The following is an 18,243-nucleotide window of genomic DNA, read 5'->3' as shown; positions in this document are numbered from 1 at the left end:
CTTCCACAAGTCACTGAAGCCTAACTCCCATCACCCCTGGCCATCAATCAGGCTCTCTGGCTGATGGGAGTTGTAGCCCAACCACATCTGGAAGGCCTCAGCTATTCTCCATCCCTGTACTGGAAGATTCCGTCAAATGATGTTAATGGAATGCCAGAGTAAAAACTCGTGCATAGTAGCGACAGATAGTCTCCTCTCTCTGCGTATACTTTGGGTTCTCAGGAATCTAACTTGATTTGCATGTAGCTACTGGTTTAAAATCACTTGGGCTGCAGAGCCCCTCTTGATGTTTTCCAAACATTATTGGGACTCCCAACTCCCACCGTTTGGTGTCTGGAGGGCTGCCAGTTTCTCATCTCTGGATTAAAACACAGGCGCAAAGAACTTGAAGTAAGATTAACCTACAGGCCTTGCAGCTCTTGATAACCAGAAAAAGATGTCTACAGCTTTCTTTTTAGAAATCCCTTATTACGGCTACTCTCTGCCACCTTGGTGAGTCGTGTTGCGATGGCAGGTTTTGGTGATAATCTCATTCAGTGTTGCTATTTGGCTTGGTTCTTTTTTGGTTGACCAGACGTGTTCAGTGCACCACCCAACAGCTTCTAACAGTTAGGATCTTCATTAATGGCTCAGGTCAGGATGGCCCTCCAAAGCTCAGATCTCTGAGGGGTAAATGCTCCCCTCGAAATGCACGCAGAAAGGCCAAGGTTCCTAGGAGAATAGTCTGCCCTAGCCTGGCATCGTCCTGCGTTCCACGTCTGACAGCTTCCGCTGATCCAGAGACTCAGATCTGGAGCAGCAGTAGCTTAGTAGCAGATTCAGAAGTGCAGGGTCCCTTCATGATAGTCACAACCACTCCTCTCCTGCTGGTTTGACAATGAGATCCTTCTTAATGCCTTTATGGCAATGTACAATGTGCTGTCCCACAAGAACAGATGCTCCTAGGGTCCAATAAACATGCGTGTTGGCTACTGAAGAGAGTCTTCTCGGTGGCTGACCTGCCTCCTTTCACTCTGATTGGCTCCAATCAGAAGGAAAGGACAAGGAAGCATATGAGAAGCCTCTTCTCATTAGCTAAGCAAAGACTGAGGAAGGGGCCGGGCACTTGGGATTTTCTTCTCTATTGGAGGAGGAGGTCGCTCTTAAATTTCTCCCTCCGTGGCTAAAGCTGCTTATTGGCCAGGAGGCATGACGGAAGTTGGCTGGGGTTCTTGGGGAGATCCCGCCTCCTTCCGGAAGTGCCTACCAGTCCCGCCTACCTCCTCCCTCCACAGGAGAGAAAAGGTTGCGCAATACACGGTCGAGGTTGCTCTGCGCGTGCGTGGCTCAAGCTTTTTCTGCGCGTGTTTGTGTGGAGCCTCGCTATTGGTGGATTTATCCTCTAGCGTCGCGCGGCTTGGTACCTACGGTGGCCGCCTGCAGTCAAAATTGCGCAGCGGTGGCGGCGGTGCCTCTCGCTGTCACAGCGCATTTTGCCGGCTCCTGGTTTCCTAGCAGCGGCTTTAGGGCTTGTCATTGTCGGGACGGCGGGCGACGAGGGACATACGAGGTAAGTGGCGCAAACGCGTGGGAGCTCCTATGATGAACGTCGTGTACGCATCCAGCACATGCTCAGGGACACTCTCTTCCCTAGTGTTGCTTTGTATGTTTATCCTCAGATGCAAGCCAATGATGAGGGGGAGGAGAGAGAAGGAAATGCTCTCTGTATATGCTCTGAGGCACCGTTTTCTCTAGTGCTGCATTGTAGGGGTGGGAAACCATTGTAGTTATAAGGGGAGGATATCACTCGCATATGCTCAGAGGCGCTCTTTCCCCCTGCCCTTATTCATCCTGTGTGTTCTTTCTCCACTCCTGAACGAGCGCTGAGCATTGACCTTGAATTAAAAAAAAATTATTTAATGTTTTCCACTGTTTTTATACCGCTGTTTTTCTTAAAAAAAACAAAAACTGATCAGAGCAGCATACAACACATTTAAAAAACGGTTACCAGAAAATATTCCAAATATAATAAAAAAAATAATAATAATAATTGAAACAAGGGCGAGCAGAAGACTTTTCAAAATGCCATTTAAGAACCCTGGGAGCAGCAGCAGCACATACAATAAAACCCTTAGTTAAAAGCCAAGGGAAGACACATGAGCTTTTAAAACTCTCTTAAAAAACTGAACTGGTGGAGTTGGCTGTAGATCTCCTGAAAGGGAATTTCAGGAAGGGATGTAGGGTGCAAGAGCACCTGCTTTGCACCCAGACGGTTCCTGGTTCAATCCCCGACATCTCCAGGTAGGGCTGGGAATGTTTCCTTCCTGAAACCCTACAGAGCTGCTGTCCCCAGTGTAGGCAATACTGGGCTTGATGGAGGAATGCTTTGGCTCAGGATTAGGCACCTTCCTCGGCCCCTAATTTCATGGGGAATTTCCTTTGGGGGAAGAAGGTCTGCCTGGCCTCTGTCACAGATCGTCAAGGTTGGGATACGAGTAAAGCTGATCTGTTATTTAGTTCCGTTGTGCTTTTCCGTCAGAGATCTGGTTTCTCCCTTTTCCCTGCTTTTATCCTCACAGCAAACTTGTAAGGTAGGTCAGGCTGAGAAAAAGAATGAGCTTCATGGCTGATGGAGGATTTAAACGTGGCTCTCCCTGGTCTTGCATTCACGGGCGATAAGGCAATGAATGGCTACTAGTCATCATGGCATAGCCATTATCAGAGGCAGCAAAAGCCTCTGAATGCCAGTTGGTGGGAATCACGAGTGGGGGGAGCTGTGCTCAGGTCCAGCATCTGGGGGGCTGTGAGGACAAGGTGCTGGACTTGATGGCCCCCTTTCGCCTGATCTAACTGCGGGGCTCATTTTAGGTTCTATAGGAGTCAAATAACATAAGGAGGACCACAGATGTTCCCCGTCTCTGTTCTAAGAAGCAGTTCTCTCACTACAAGTCCCATCCTCTCACCCTTGAAATCTTGCTTCTTAATCTCTATCGCAAATGAGTGGGGTTTGTTTTTTATTGCACTACATAATTTGATTTTGGAAGGTCTCTGGGGACACAGACCTGTCTGTTTTGTTTATGAGCACCATACGGATGTTAAAAAAACCCAAAATGGTGGTTGTTTTTTACTTGCAAGAAACTGGACTTCATGGATATTAAAAAATAAAAAAGATATATGTATTAAACATGCTTGAAGAAATACTTTGTATTTATTTTTAATCTAAATAAGTAAATATTTTTCAGCCTATGAAGTCTTGCTTCTGTGTAGCAATGTTTAGTCTCTCTGTTGATACCATTGAGCTCAAGGGAGGCTGATCTTGGAAGGGCAGAATTTGAGGGCTGCTTAGTCATATGAAGGCTGAGGGCTCTTTTTTAATATTGCACTTTATTAAAACAACCTTGAACAGAGGGGAGGAAATAATGTAGCAATAGGAGCTGTTTCAACAAATGCTAATCAAATTGCGTTCAGAACTGGATATTGACAATCTATCGGTGAGGCCTTGTGAGGGGAGAAGGTCTCCCGCAGGCCTCTGGTTGGCCACTGTGTGAACAGGATGCTGGACTAGATGAACCACTGCTTACGTTCTTGTGACTGTGTCTTCATAACCGAATTTCATTTACACAATGATTTCTGCAAATCGCTTAATTTCACAAACAGTTGGTCCAAAAAAAAATCAAAATAAGCATGTCTTTGTGTTCCATTTTTCTTCCAGTTTGATAACTTATTTTAAATCGTCAGCCTAAAAGATTTTTCTACAGAGATGCATGTGTGGATGATGAGGACCACTCATGTTCTCTCTCTGTTACATGTGAAATGAAACAAAGTAATTTTTCATCGAATGTACCTTTAAGGTTTGAATTCTGTCTTATTTTAATCCATCAGGTCAACTTCTCCATACCTGCCTGTACCATTCATTCATTCAGTTATGGTCTACTTTTCATGTGCTATAGCAGGGATGGCGAACATCTGTGGCCCACCAGATGTTGTTGAACTACAACTCCCATCATCCCTGACCATTGGCCATGCTGGCTGCTGGGGCTGAAAGTAGTTGGGGTCCAAGAACATCTGGAGGACCACAGATGTTCTCCCTCCTTGTTCTATATGTAATAGTTTCTATTTAAATGGTTCTTGCTTCAGTGGTCTTCCTTAGCATCCCCTGCATGCCTAGAGGGCCAAACGGCAATCCTTAATTCACAGCCACTCTCCTGTATAAGTGGACGCAAGCAAAGGCTTGTGGACTGTGTGATTAAAAGCTTTTGAGGATATCCCTGTGAGGTATATACAGCAAAGGCCTTGTTTGGTTGCAAATGGCTTTTATAGCAAATAATCATGTGTTTGGTAACATGTGCTAATTCAGGCAGTATTAGGATTTGGAAAATCTGGGATGCACAACAACCTTCTGTCTCTGTATGTCTCTATCTCACTGCTTTTAATTGTGACATGAAGGAAGTTACACTGGAGAGCAGATCTGTGTTTGTTGCTGGCTCAATTGATTGCCAAGTCATGTTCAGGAAAGAAAATTCTAGGGCTTTTTCCTCCTGCAACGGTGACCTATTTAGGGCATTCTGCCCAAGCCACTGTTGGTATAACTTTTTTGCCAAAAAGGACAACTGTGAGTCCAAGTGAACATCTGCACGGTGTTTCTCACTGGTATTGAAACTACGTGTGTGTGAAGGTGCATCTAGGCCCCCTTGGCAGTGCCTCTCCAGGTTCTCGGAGTCTTTCCTGTGACCTCAGGGATTGGGACCCTGGGGCCCTCCAGATGTTGCTGGACTCCAACTCCCAGCAGCCCCAGGGGTCAGCATGGCAGTGTTCAGGGGCAATGGAGGTTGTTACCCAGTAGCATCTCAAGGGCCACAGATTCCCTGATCTTTTAAACTGGCTATACACTGGGATTAAACCCGAGGCCCTTTGGGTGCTGTAGCCACTGAGCCATGGTCCTTTCCTTTATTTATGTAAAGATACTGATTGCTCACCCTCCACCCTGCAGTGCAAGGGCAGGTTATACCACACCATATAATTAAATCATATAATATGTAAATGTTAAATGGGAGAGATATCTGATCTCATGTTCTTCCAAGGGCCTGCAAAAAAAGGTGTGTTTTGACCTGCGGTTAAAATGTATTCAGTGTCAAGGTCAGATGCACCTCAGAAGAGAAGGTCCCTCTGTGGCGGGGTCACCACAGAGAAGGCCCCTTTGCAAACCACCTCACCACAAACTATACAAATCTTTTGCCATTGGATTACCCCAACTTCTACTAATATGAAAAGAGGGAGAAAATTTGTCTCTGGATCCACTTCCTCTACGTTCTGCTGCCTAATTTTACTTGCTTGTATTGTGTTGGCTTCTGTTGGTGTACATAAACCTGTCTCTTGTTCTGCAGGCTGAAAAGCTGGGTGCGGACCAAATCAAAATGGCAGCCAAGCGGATTACCCAGGAAACATTTGACGACGTGGTTCAGGAAAACATCAGTGAGTTTGGCATGGATCCTGAAGAGGCGGTGAGTGAAGCTGTCCAGCAGTTTGAGTCTCAAGGTACGGCTTTTCTGAACAGAGATTTTTAACTTGCAGAGAAGGTTGCATTTGTCAGGAGTAGGCATAAGGTGGCGGTCTCCCCCCCCCCCCCCCCCGGTGTCCTTAAAACGGCCACCAGGTGCTTCTAGGAAGCCCACAAGCAGGGAATGACGGCAATAGCCCTTCACGGCTGTTCACAAATTGGTATTTTGAGGTAGACTGTTGCAGACAATGGAAGCTGCCTTTTGCTACTATCAGCAATAGCCTTGGATAGAAGTGTTGTGCGGGAAGGGTTGTAGCTCAATGGTCAAGCATGCAGAAGGGTTCGGTCCTAGCGGCATCTCCAGGTAGGGCTGGGAACGATCCCTGAGTCTGAAACCCTGGAGGGTCGCTTCCGGTCAGTGTAGACAGTTCTGAGCTAGATGCACTAATGGTCTGCCTCAGCGTGAGGCCCCTTTTTGTGTTCCTAAGTGTACATAGGGTTGCAGGCTGATTCAAAATAAGAAGCCGTCATTCCTCAGTGCTGTCCCCAGTGTGATCTAGGTGGGGAACCTCAGGGCCCGGGCAACCCAATACAGCCCTCCAGGCCCTCAACACTTCCCATGCCACAGCCCTCACCAGCCCTCCTTCCTAGAGTGCTTTTGTCTGGCTGGTAAAGCTGCTAGCTTGCCTGGATGGAGGACAGGGAGGGTAATGTCTAGGTGTGTGTCGCAACCAGCCTGCAGCATTACGTACAGTTACTGCTCCTCCCACATATGCCCCTGGCCCCGCCCACCTCTGGCATGCGGCTCCCAAAAAGTCGCTCACAAGGGAGTGCGGCCCTCTGGGCTGAAGAAGATGCCCTGCCCCCAGATCCGGGCCATAGCGCAGGCCAGATGGAGACTGCAGAGCAAAGAGCACCAGGTGGCTCCAGGCAAAATTGCCATGTAATTCTGTCTAGTTTTGATTTTAATATTTCTACCCCGCCTTTCAGCCAAAAGGCCCTCAAGGTGGCTTACAAAAGAGCACCAATATAAAGATACATCAATAGAACATCAGTAACACATCAGTAAAACAATAAATACATAGTTTTGCCATTGTGTGTGTGTAGAGGAGGCGACGATGCATCTGAGGCTGCTTTTCTCCTCGTCTCCAGGCGTAGACTTAAGCAACATAGTGAAGATGGCCCCCAATTCCACCTCGGAGAATGGCCAAGAGAAGCAGCATGCTATTTTGCAGGTGAGACGATTCCCCAGGAGGGATTAAATGCCTAAGAGTCGCCAAAGGGCCATCTAGTACGTCAGCATCCTTGTTCTGACCGATCCGGCCAGAAGGCTCTGGAGAGCCCCACACGCAGTTGCTGCCCCCCACAGCTGTTACCAGCCCTGCTTCACACCCTCCTCGAGTGTTTGTGCCTGGCTGGAAAACATCTTTGAACACTGATAATGTCTTTTCTTGCCTGGATGGGGGCTACAGAGAGGAGCATGAGTGTGTCCAGGAACTATCCCACCTTCCTTTCTCCGCCTACTTTTGCCTCTGGTCCCGCCCACCCCGGTCTGCGGTTCCCAAAAGTTTGCTCCTGAGGGAGTGCGGCCCTCCAGGCTGACAAAGATTCCTTGCCTGAACTCTTGGAGAACTGCCACCAGTCCTTGTTGACAGTCCTGAGCTAGGTTGGACCAGTGGTCCAATTTGCTGGTATTGTACTGTTTTGTTCTGATTTTATTGTAGTTACCGTTTTAATTCAGGTTTTTTTCAAAAATGAAAAGCAGCATCGAAATCGTTTTTTTAAAAATAAGGCGAGGTGTTTGTTCTTGTGTGTTTTGAAAATGGAAATGGGCTGCCTTCAAGTCAATCCTGATTTATGGCTACCCTACGAATAGGGATTTCATGGTAAGCGGTATTCAGAGGGGGTTTCCCATTGCCTCCCTCTGAGGCTAGTCCTCCCCAGCTGGCCAGGGCCTGCTCAGTTTGCCACAGCTGCACAAGCCAGCCCCTTCCTTGTCTGCAACTGCCAGCTGGGGGGCAACTGGGCTCCTTGGGACAATGCAGCTTGCCCATGGCTGTACAGGTGGGCAGGGCACATAACCCCTGAGCCACTTGTTGTGGGGTGATCTTTAGCTGTTACACCCAGGAGACACGAGCAGGGATTTGAACTCACAGACTCTGTCCTCCCAGCCAGGCTGTCCTCCCCACTGTGCCATACCAGCTGTCTCCTGTGTGTTTTAACCATATGCATATATGTATTATTAATGTGAAGTAGAAAAAAGATGGGAACAACTGAAAAAGAATCAAAGGTTTGTATTCAGTTAAGTCTTACTCAAAATCGACCGACTGAAATTAATGAATTGAAGTTAGTCATGTCAGAGGGTCTACTCTGAGTAGAACTGAACACCACCCGAAAGCTCTGGCAGTCAGTGAGTGCCCCAGTTTCAAAACTGATTTTAGAAATTCCCCCCATTTTAGCATAATTTAGCAGGAGAAGAACCCAGCCCAGAGACAACATCCAGATCAGATCATCATTATTTTATTTATGAATTGCTTCCCATGGATGGGAGGAATAAGCTGAAGCTGAACCCTGACAAAACCGAGGCACTGTTCGTGGGAGACCAGAGAAGGCTGGGGGGTGTCAACTTGGTGCTTAATGGGGTGCAACTGCCCCTGAAAGACCAGGTCTGCAGCCTGGGAGTCATTCTTGACTCCCAGCTGTCCATGGAGGCTCCGGTCTCGGTGCCGGGCGGCATTGTATCAACTCCATTTGATACAGAGGCTGTGCTCGTACCTTCCCAACCATCTGCTCCCATCTGGTCTCCTCTCGCCTTAGACTACTGTAATGTGCTCTATGTGGGGTTACCCTTGAAAACGGTCCGGAAGCTGCAACTGGTACAGAATGCGGCGGCTTGCCTGGTTAAAGGCAGCTGCCGGCGAGATCACATCAGTGCTGAAGGAGTTGCCCTGGTTACCGGTTGTTTTCCGGGCCCAATTCAAGGTGTTGGTTTTGACCTTTAAAACCCTGTATGGTTTCGGCCCAGTCTATCTGAAGGAGCGCTTCCAGCATCATCAATGTTGCCGCCCAACAAGGTCAGCCTCAAAAGGCCTTCTCTCTATCCCATCAGTTAAAACAGCCAGACTGGTGAGGACTAGGGAGAGGGCTTTTTCATTCGTGGCACCCACTCTATGGAATTCCCTCCCAAATGACATCCGCCATACCCCCTCCATGATGAGCTTCTGCCGGACCCTGAAAACCTGGCTCTTCAGGCAGGCCTTTGGGGTGGGTTAGATTTTAGTGTTATTGTTGGAATTTTAAGGCTCTAATGTGAATTGTATGTTTTTATGTTGTGCGTCGCCCAGAGTGGCTGGACAACCAGCCAGATGGGCAACTAATAAATTTAATAAATAAATTCCTTCCATAGACATTGGACAGCCTTCAGAAAGCTGTTGTCGATGCTGACTCGCACGAGGTGGATGAGCTGCTGGTGAGCTTTGCCGAACAGTGCCGACAGGAGCTGGCGATCCGTTATTTGGCGGGGCAGAAGGGCGCTTACCCTGCCATATTGGCCGCCTGCCAGCTGGCCTTGGAAGACAGGTGGTCGCTTCTGAGAGCCCTCCACGCCCTCTCCGCGCTCCTGGATGGCCAGCCTGACCTCCTGGATGTCTCTGGACAGGAGCTACTGTTGCGGGTGCTGCAGGACCAGCGCGACAACGCTGACCTGACGCTTGCTGCGGTCCGTTGCGTTTGGCACGCCTGTCTGAAGCATGAGCAGAACCGACAGGACCTGGTGAAAGGTGGTGTCCTCGCGCTGCTGGCCGGGGCGGTCGTCCAGCACGGGGACCGTGCCGATGTCGTCCGGGCGGCCTGCTTGGGGCTGCGTGTCATGACCTTCGATGATGACATCCGGGTGCCGTTCGGACACGCTCACGACCATGCCAAAATGATTGTGATGGAACACAACGGGCTGAGGATCCTTATAGAGGCTGCCAAAGGTAGAATTATCCCTCCTCCGATGTTTGTTTCATTTACATGCCACTTTTCTCACAAGGAGGCCAAGGCGGTCTACATGCTTCTCCCCCTCTCCGCCCAAAGGAGGAATTTTTCACGGCGGTGGAGACTGAAAGTTCATTCAGCAGATGGTTAACTTTATGAATGTGTTTTTTCATTAACTAATAACCCAACAAATGTGGTCTTTCAAATGTGGTTACCACTAGACATATGGCAGCCACTGATGGGATGCAGGAAAGAGCTTCTCTGATTCATGCGGGAGAAGATGGTCCCTTAGGTGTCCTGGCCCTAATAAATAGTTCTTTATTTAGAATCTAATTCCCTCAAAACCTAAGAAGAGCTCTGCTCGATCAGGCAAAGGGGGCCCATCTATTCCAGCATCCTGTCCTCACAGTGGCCATAGCATTGTATAAGGCTGATCCCTGTGCAATGCAGGGATCCAAATCAAAGCATTCCCGACAGAATAGAATCATAGAATTGTAGAGTTGGAAGGGGCCTATAAGGCCATCAAGTCCAATCCCCTGCACAATGCAGGGATCCAAATCAAAGCATTCCTGACAGAATAGAATCATAGAAGAGTAGAGTTGGAAGGGGCTTATAAGGCCATCCAAATGCCTCTTCTGGGAAGCCCCCAAGCAAGACCTGAGTACTGAGTTCTTCCCTGCTTGTGATTCCCAGCAACTGGCATTCAGCGGCACCTTCCTTCCTTCCCTCTGTGGCAGAGTATCTGCATGCAGGAGGTTCAGTCCCCAGCATTCCGAAGTGGGGCTGGGAGAAAAGATCTCTTTCCGAAACCCTAGAGACCTGCTGCTAATTGTAGACGTCAGAACTGAGCTAGGTGGGTGAATGGTCTGATTCAGTATAAAGTGCGCTTCCAAAGTTCTGCATTGGATCTGATCGGTTCATCAGCTGTTTCTAATGCCCTCGGAAGGCCAGCAGCCTGTGTTATACTCTGTGCTAAGTGGAATTCTGAAACCCCAGAACTGGGCCACCTGTATCATTTGTGTGATTTTCTTTCTCTCCACTGCATCATATAGTCTGCATTTGATAGTCGGAGGGAGGGAAGGCAACAGGCCATCATCTTGCCTTACAGCCACAGGAAATCTTATTCCTTAGTCCTGTCGCATTTCTGCAGTTCAGTGAGGCGCTGCCCATCTGTTCTGAATGAGTTTTGCCAGGAGAATGTACTTTTAGATATAGCTACACAGCCATTTATTTTTATTTCTGATTTTGTTTTTATGCTGCCTTTTGGCTCCACAAGGCATCCCCAAAGCGGCTTACGAAAAAACCAAGCTAAAAACCATGAAAGCCATGAGGATTAGAAACTTGACATCAATTTTGCTTCTTCCTCTTTCCCCCTCCCCCAACCCCCTGAAGATTATTTTTTTATTTATTGGCAGATTTATAAACCACTTCACCAACTAAAAGCTACTGGAGCTATGCACAGCAGGATAAAATAAAATACAAAAGGTTACAGATTGCGTGAACTAAAAACTAAAACGGTATATGAAGCCAGTACCACATTCTGTGTTTTTTTGGGGAGGAATTGCATTGTATGCACAACTATGTTATGACCCATGAAACATCTTTCTTTCCTCACCCTTCTCTCTCCCTCAGCCTTCCCTGATGACTGCACTGTTCTGAGGGAAATCTGTGCAACTCTGGGCCACCTCTCTGTCCGGAATGAGTTTTGTCAAGAGATTGTGGACCTTGGAGGTTTAAACTTCATGGTGGCGCTGTTAGCTGACTGCATTGACCACCAGGTATTATGGACATAGGTAGCTGTTGTATGCCAGGTCAGTTTATTTTGTCCCTGTGGCCCAGTGTTGTCTAACTCTGACAGGCAGCAACTCTCGGGGCTCAGGCAGAGAAAAACGTTTCCATCACCTGCTGTCGGATCCTTCTTAACTGGAGATGCTGCCAGCGATTGAACCAGGGACCTGCTGCTTTGCAAGAACAGTTTCTTGCCATGTTACACCAAAAGCTGACCCTGCTCAGTCCATTTTTGACAGCCAAATGGAAGTAGCGGCTTATTGATGTGTTTTCTGTCCTATTATAAGTAACATTATCCCCAAATGTCTAAAATACTGTCTCCCTCCCTGCAGACCCTCTCAGGTGTTAAGGTCTGCAGAAGAGGCTCTCTTGGTAGTCTCTCAGAAGCACAGGGGGTGGCAGCCCAGGAGGAGGCAATTCTCTGTGGAATACCTTCCCCACAGAGGTGCATTGGGCATGTTCATTATGCAGTTTCTGTTGTATGCCGAAGATGCACCTCTTTACCCTGGCTTTTAACACCTGATCATAGAATAGTAGAGTTGGAAGGGGCCTGTAAGGCCATCAAGTCCAACCCCCTGCTCAATGCAGGAATCCAAATCAATGAAATTTTATTATTATTATTATTGATGATGATGATGATTGATTGATTGATTGACTGACTGACTGATTGATTGATTGATTAAATTTATATACCGCCCCATAGCCAAAGCTCTCTGGGCAGTTTACAAAAATTAAAAACATTGAACATTAAAAACAAATATACAATTTTAACTCAGCACATGCTGTTAGAATGCCTGGGAGAAAAAGAAAGTATTTTCTATAGATATATTAGGACCCATCCCCTGTTCTGATTGTAGATTGTTTTAAAATGTTTTTAATATTGTATTTTGCCCTGGGATCTTAGGACAACAGGTGGGTAATAAATTGAATAGATCAGTGGCTCCCAAATTTCTTTTTCCCACAGGCCACTTGAAAATTGTTCATAGTCTTGGCAGACCACTTAATGGTTTTTCTGCCTCTTGTAGCAATTGTGCTCTGCTAGGTACTGTGTGATTTTTTTAAAAATTGTATTTTTATTTCTTCCTTTATTTCTTATATTGCATTGCATTGTATTACAATTTCCACACAAATACATTTAAAAATCAATATGAATATTTAATGCGAACATGCCACAGGGCACCTCAGAGAAGCTCATGGACCGGTGTTTGGGAATCTGAAATATTATTAGTTAATTAATTGCGTTGTACCTGGTGGTCTTTAGGCGACGTACATTTTAAAAACATACAATATAAAACAATTTTAAAAAACATGCAATATCAAAATTTAAAACCCAAACAAAAAAGACTAAGACTGAAGGCCTGGGTGAAAAGAAAGGTCTTTGCCTGGTGCCTAAAGGTGGATAGAGAAGGCACCCGGCGTGCCTCCCTGGGGAGAGCATTTGGTTTCAAGTGTTCAGGGTGAGGGGGAATCTCCCTATAACTTTCATAACTCTCTGGAGCAGCCTTTCCCAACCAGTGTGCCTCCAGATGTTGTTGGACCACAACTCCCATCAGCCTCAGCCAGCATTGCCAATGGTAAGGAAAGATGGGAATTGTGGTCCAACAACATCTGGGGGCACACTGGTTGGGAAAGGCTGCTCTGGAGAATCATTTCCAAATTCCCTCATGGGGAACCTTCTATGGGGGCTCCATGCCAGTGGTGGGCGGAGCCAGTAGTAAAAGTGGGCAGGGCCTGAGGCAAAAGTGGGCGGATGAATGGGGCGGCTTTTACCTGTTGCACAGTAGCCTACATTCCAACCACACAAAAGTCCAACAACGAGAGGCATTTTCACAGTTCAAGGATACGTTGCTGTCAGACAAATGCACTTAAGAAGGGATGTGGCCTCAGGGGAAGGGGTGTGGCCTGTGGAGAGCCTGCAGGGCCAGGTTCAGAATCCCAGGGGGCCACATTCAGTGCCCCTCCCAGCCCTAATCCTTAACTGACTTTCTTTTTAACGTGGAGAGCCTGTTTTTGCATCCTGGGTCTGTCTGAGATTTCTTTCCCCTTCTGTCGTATTCTAGGATCTGGTGAAGCAGGTGCTGAGTGCCATCCGGGCCATCGCAGGCAACGATGATGTGAAAGATGCCATTGTCAATGCCGGAGGGACTGACCTCATTGTGTTGGCAATGAGCCACCATCTTGGCAGCCCTCTGGTAAGCGAGTGGGTGGCATGTGCAGGGGGTGTCCTGGGGCCGGTGAAGACTTTCACGCCCTCTCCTTGGTTGCTTCCAGGTCTTTTTGCTGCTCTTGAACCCTTTCTGGTCTCTTGCCTCCCCCCTCTCCCCACTGAGACAAAAAAGAAAGTACGCACACACCCACACAGCTTTTCCAAGGGGCCTGGATAAAATAATTAAACTAAGCCATGAAAATCAGAGGTGAAAGAGGGAGTTGGAAAGAGCGTCACTCTTCCAACTTCCTGCTTGGCTGCAGATGCACTTTTTGCAGTAGCAAAAGGTAACCACTTTCACCACCACATTATTAATATTATTATTTAATTTGTATCCCACCCTTCTTCCCAGCAGGAGCCCAGGGCAGCAAACAAACGGCTAAAAACACTTGAAAACATCATAAAAACAGATCTTAAAATACATTAAAACAAAACAGCGTTAAAAACATTTTAAAAAAACTTTTTAAAAGGGTTAAAAGCATTATCAAAAAACATATTAAGCAATTCCGACACAGATGCAGACTGGGATAGGTCTCAACCTAAAAGGCTTGTTGAAAGAGGAAAGGGTTCAAAAGGCACCGAAAAGATAGCAGAGATGGCGCCTGCCTAATATTTAAGGGGAGGGAATTCCACAGGGTAGGTGCCGCCACACTAAAGGTCCGTTTCCTATATTCTGCACATGATGAAGAGTGTGTGGGGAGGGGGCTAAGAGGCTTCATGGGCACAGGGGGAAGACCTCAAGGGCGCTACTGTGCCCATAGGCACCGTGTTGGTGACTCCTGTTTTATGTACTTACCCTAATAAAGTTAGGTATTAAACGATGTTCGGTTGTAGGGTGGATATTTTTTTAAAACGTGCAGGATTGAATCTATCTACATTCTATTCAGAGTAGCCCCATTGGCTTGTACCCAGTGTAACGGTAAATCGCTTGCTCTGGTAGCACAAGGATTTACTCTTGTGCAGTTGAACTTTCCCTTCCTCCCCCTGCGCACCCTAAATCTGTTCTGGGGGGTTGCGCAGCCCTCTGGAGCAGATTTGACGGAGGGGGGGAGTTCCTGTGTGTGAGTGTAAATCCTTGCAATAACAGATGTGTTAATAGGATGACACCTATTGGAATCAATGGACGTGTGTTCAACGTTAGTCCTGCTCAGAGTAGACTTACTGAAATTAAACATGGCTAACTTGGGTCCATTAATTTCAAAATACGTCTACTCTGAGTTGAATTTAGGCTCCTACTGGGAGACAGGGTGGGATGTAAATCTAATCGATCCCAACTTATGCCTGCCCTATGGATAGGATTTTCATGGTAAACGGTATTCAGAGGGGGGTTACCATTGCCTCCCTCTGAGGCTAGTCCTCCCCAGCTGGCTAGGGCCTGCTCAGCTTGCCACAGCTGCACAACCAGCCCCTTCCTTGTCCGCAACTGCCAGCTGGGCTCCTTGGGACTCTGCAGCTTGCCCACGGCTGCACAGGTGGCAGGGCACATAACCCCTGAGCCACTCACTGTGGGGGTGATCTTTAGCTGGCCCTTGACGCCCAGGAGACACGAGCGGGGATTTGAACTCGCAGACTCTGGACTCCCAGCCAGGCTCTGATAGATAAATAAATAACGGTAATTAGATGCAACCTAATGGATTTACTCCCCGCTCGTATTAATTTTCCTCCCAATGTAATTAATGCAGCTGCCCGAGCTTCTAAATGTTTTTCAGCTGGGGCTGGATTTTGCTCACTGATTTCCCCCCCTTTCCTCTCTGCCGTCAGGTGTGTGAGCAAAGCTGCGCGGCCTTGTGCATGCTGGCATTGCGGAAGCCAGAGAACTGCCGGGTCATCATGGAAGGTGGCGGGGCCTTGGCAGCCCTGCAAGCCATGAAGATGCATCCCAGGGAGGTTGGCGTGCAGGTAACAGTGGGGTTTTGCGCAGTACGAAATGGAGATATTCTCCCTCCCTATCTGCCCTCCCCAGCATAACCACAACAACCTCTGAAGGTTTCTAGGCCGCTTTCCTTCAAGTACAAAAGCAGCGTGATGCTTGGGGTTCCACCCAGCGTTAGTCATAGCAGGCCCATTTATATTAACGGACGCACCTACCTAAGACCCATCCATTTCAATGGCTCTACTCCGAGTAGAGTTTACTTGGCTACAAGCTGTGATTTTTCAATGCCACTTAAAACGGCACAATGACAGGACAGTATTCAGTGCTAGTCCTACTTTGGGTAAACCTATTGATTTACTAATAAATGTGATTAATTTAAATGAGTCTACTCTGATTAGTGGACTACAATCCAACTTTATTATGTGCATTTATTTATACACTGTTGATTTTTATTTGTATTTTCTAATCTTTTATTTTATGTAAACCACTAAGAGGTTTACGAGGCATATAAACCTTGTTCAATCTACTATATGTTTTGGAAAAGTATGTTCTCTGTGCATTTGGACACCTCTTTTTTACTTGTTTTTTACTGGAAATTTTTACATAAAATTTTCAATTGATGCAACATACAGGGGATGCGGCGTACAAAAACGATATATGTTCTAATTTAAGAGCATAGAAAAAATATCACTGAAACCTTGCATCAAAAAACTATAGTAGACTGAAATATCTTTTTGTCATAGCCCTAATTTCAAACCTCTACCTTAACTACTTGAGATAGCATGCATCTCAAATAGGAAAGATTTTTTTAAAAAGGATTTTGTCATTGAAGTTGCGATTTAAGTCCAGCTGGTAGCATAATGGGTTGGCAGGGCCCAGCTGTGATCTGCCTAACTAACATAGATTCTGAAAGGGTACCAAGAGTCTACAAACTTCTCTTTCTTTCAGACTCCCTTCGTTTGTTGAAGTTTGGAAGTTAGCTTTTCCATAAAAGCTGTATGTTTGGACACCTCTTAAGATACCATAATCAGATTTGGCTTGAAGGTTCCTGAGATTAAGAAGCAGGTTTTTGTCTCTGTATGGATACAGTTGGATGCAGTTTTAAATCAAGATGGCAGACTCAACCTTTCAAAACTGCACTGATCTTTTTTTATTTCTTAGGATTCCCAAGCAACACTGGGTACTTTCCACTAGTAAAATAAATTATAAATTGTGTTCGTTCTCTCTCTCTCCCTCTCTCTCTCTCCCCCTCTCTCTCTCCCCCTCTCTCTCTCCCCCTCTCCCTCTCCCCCTCTCTCTCTCCCCCTCTCTCTCTCCCCCTCTCCCTCTCCCTCTCCCCCTCTCTCTCTCCCCCTCTCCCTCTCCCCCTCTCCCTCTCCCTCTCCCTCTCTCTCTGCGCCTCCAGAAACAAGCGTGCATGCTGATCCGCAATCTTGTGTCCCACACTCAAGATTTCTCCCAGCCCATCCTAGAGATGGGCGCCGAAGACTTGATCACTGAGGCGCGGACCGCCCACCGGGACTGTGATGACGTGGCCAAGGCTGCCTTGAGGGACCTAGGCTGCAAGGTGGAGCTGCAGGAACTCTGGACAGGCCAGAAGGGCAGCCTGGCCCGTTGAAACCTCAGAGGCAGTGAGTCGGCAACACCCATAGACTTTGGAGGGGGGGAACATGCAAATGGGAATAAATTTGGGCCCAAGCAGTTGAAAGCAAGGGAGAAAATGTTATGTTGTTCCAGGTGGCATTGGCTGCCTAGGGCCGCAACTGTATTCTCTCGTTGCTTTTGGGGCCAAGTCTTCAAGGTTTTATTTTGTTTAACGATGATTTCTTGTCGACTCAAGAACCGACTGGCCCCCCTCTCAAAAACTGTGCCGCTTTTTGGCTTGAAGGGTGCCAGCTGCCGAGCTATAGACTATATAAAATTATCCCAGTTTACCACAGTGCGAATTTAAAAGAAGATGGGGGAGAAAGCTGGTGGGCCGTTCGTTGTGCTTCTGGCTGTATTTTGGCCTAATCTGTCCGTCTGCTACTGAGGGACAGGACTCGGGACAGAAGGCTGCTGCGGCCTCAGGTAGGCCTGTTACGGTGGCAGCCACTTCCACTGACTTTCTCCTTGCTGTAACTCTCTTTGCTGTTCTGAGTGGGCCACCCACTCGTCCCTGCCAATTGTTGCCTGTTCCGAGTGAATACAAGCATGCATGTTGTTATTCTCTAGTCCTTTTCCTCTTTGGTCTTCTGATGGTTGTCCTTGGGGTCTGGTTTCGGGCCTTGGGTCTCCAGTTGAGCCCATGGATAAGCCTCTCCAGGTCTGGCTTCAGTAGAAGCAGCAAGGAAACCAGCCAAAAAAGCCTCCAAGGGTTGATAGGATGAAACAAACTAGGACGTTGTGCACATTATGTGTAGGAGGCCAGAAAACCACAGGATTTTGCTCTCTAACAACGTCAGTTTTCTTTTTTAAAAAAATAAAAGTTTCTAGCTCTTATGAGTGTGACAAGATGCTTGGGAGCAAATCCTTTGGCGAAAATCTCAGAAGCCAAAGAGAAGATTGCTTGTGACTGGGGGTTTGGTGTCCTTGGGATTAGTAAAACTAGAATACATTAGGCAAAGTAAGGGGGTGCTGTGTGAATAAACCAGCATAATTCATGCAAGTTGCAAGCCTCAGCTTTTCTTTCTGCAGAATTCCATCTGCCTAAGCCAGGGGTGGGGAACTTGTGGCTCTCCTGGCTCCAACTCCCATTAACACCGTCAGCCAGCAGGGTCAATGGTCAGGGATGTTGGAGGATGGGAATCTCTGTTCTAAGGAGCAGCATGTCCAACTCCCATGTGAGAGATGGAGGAATGCCTTTATCTAGAAGAGGCATTCCCTCCTGAGAGCAGGAATGGAGAACCTGTGGCCCTTCAGAAATTGCTGGGCTCCCGTCAG

At 47.2% G+C, this 18,243-nt stretch overlaps 1 protein-coding gene across 4 annotated transcripts; it reads left to right on the top strand.

Moving 5' to 3' along the window:
* The first annotated feature begins 1,279 nt into the window (after positions 1 to 1,279).
* ARMC6 (armadillo repeat containing 6) lies at positions 1,280 to 17,975 on the top strand. Of its 4 annotated transcripts, none has more exons than XM_061602072.1 (8): positions 1,280 to 1,549; positions 5,364 to 5,514; positions 6,584 to 6,711; positions 8,883 to 9,453; positions 11,087 to 11,232; positions 13,303 to 13,434; positions 15,210 to 15,347; positions 16,727 to 17,975. In XM_061602072.1, the coding sequence occupies exons 2-8, from the start codon at positions 5,394 to 5,396 to the stop codon at positions 16,937 to 16,939; spliced, it is 1,449 nt and encodes a 482-aa protein (XP_061458056.1). In that variant the 5' UTR covers positions 1,280 to 1,549; positions 5,364 to 5,393; the 3' UTR covers positions 16,940 to 17,975. The 4 variants fall into 4 exon arrangements, with proteins under 4 accessions (XP_061458056.1, XP_061458057.1, XP_061458054.1 ...); XM_061602073.1 differs by having other exon boundaries at positions 1,282 to 1,549; positions 6,629 to 6,711; XM_061602070.1 differs by lacking the exon at positions 15,210 to 15,347 and having other exon boundaries at positions 1,467 to 1,549.
* The last annotated feature ends 268 nt before the right edge of the window (positions 17,976 to 18,243 follow it).

The sequence above is a fragment of the Rhineura floridana genome, chromosome 18, assembly GCF_030035675.1.
Source record: "Rhineura floridana isolate rRhiFlo1 chromosome 18, rRhiFlo1.hap2, whole genome shotgun sequence".
Taxonomy (NCBI): Eukaryota; Metazoa; Chordata; class Lepidosauria; order Squamata; family Rhineuridae; genus Rhineura; species Rhineura floridana.
This window is presented reverse-complemented; position numbering and strand designations above follow the sequence as displayed.

Bases quoted from the DNA above. Each gene is read 5' to 3' on its own strand.
- ARMC6 (XM_061602072.1), top strand. From the start codon at position 5,394: ATGGCAGCCAAGCGGATTACCCAGGAAACATTTGACGACGTGGTTCAG. The intron at 6,712-8,882 runs GTGAGACGATTC...TTCCTTCCATAG, and splicing joins AGCAGCATGCTATTTTGCAG to ACATTGGACAGCCTTCAGAA. The intron at 11,233-13,302 runs GTATTATGGACA...GTCGTATTCTAG, and splicing joins CTGACTGCATTGACCACCAG to GATCTGGTGAAGCAGGTGCT.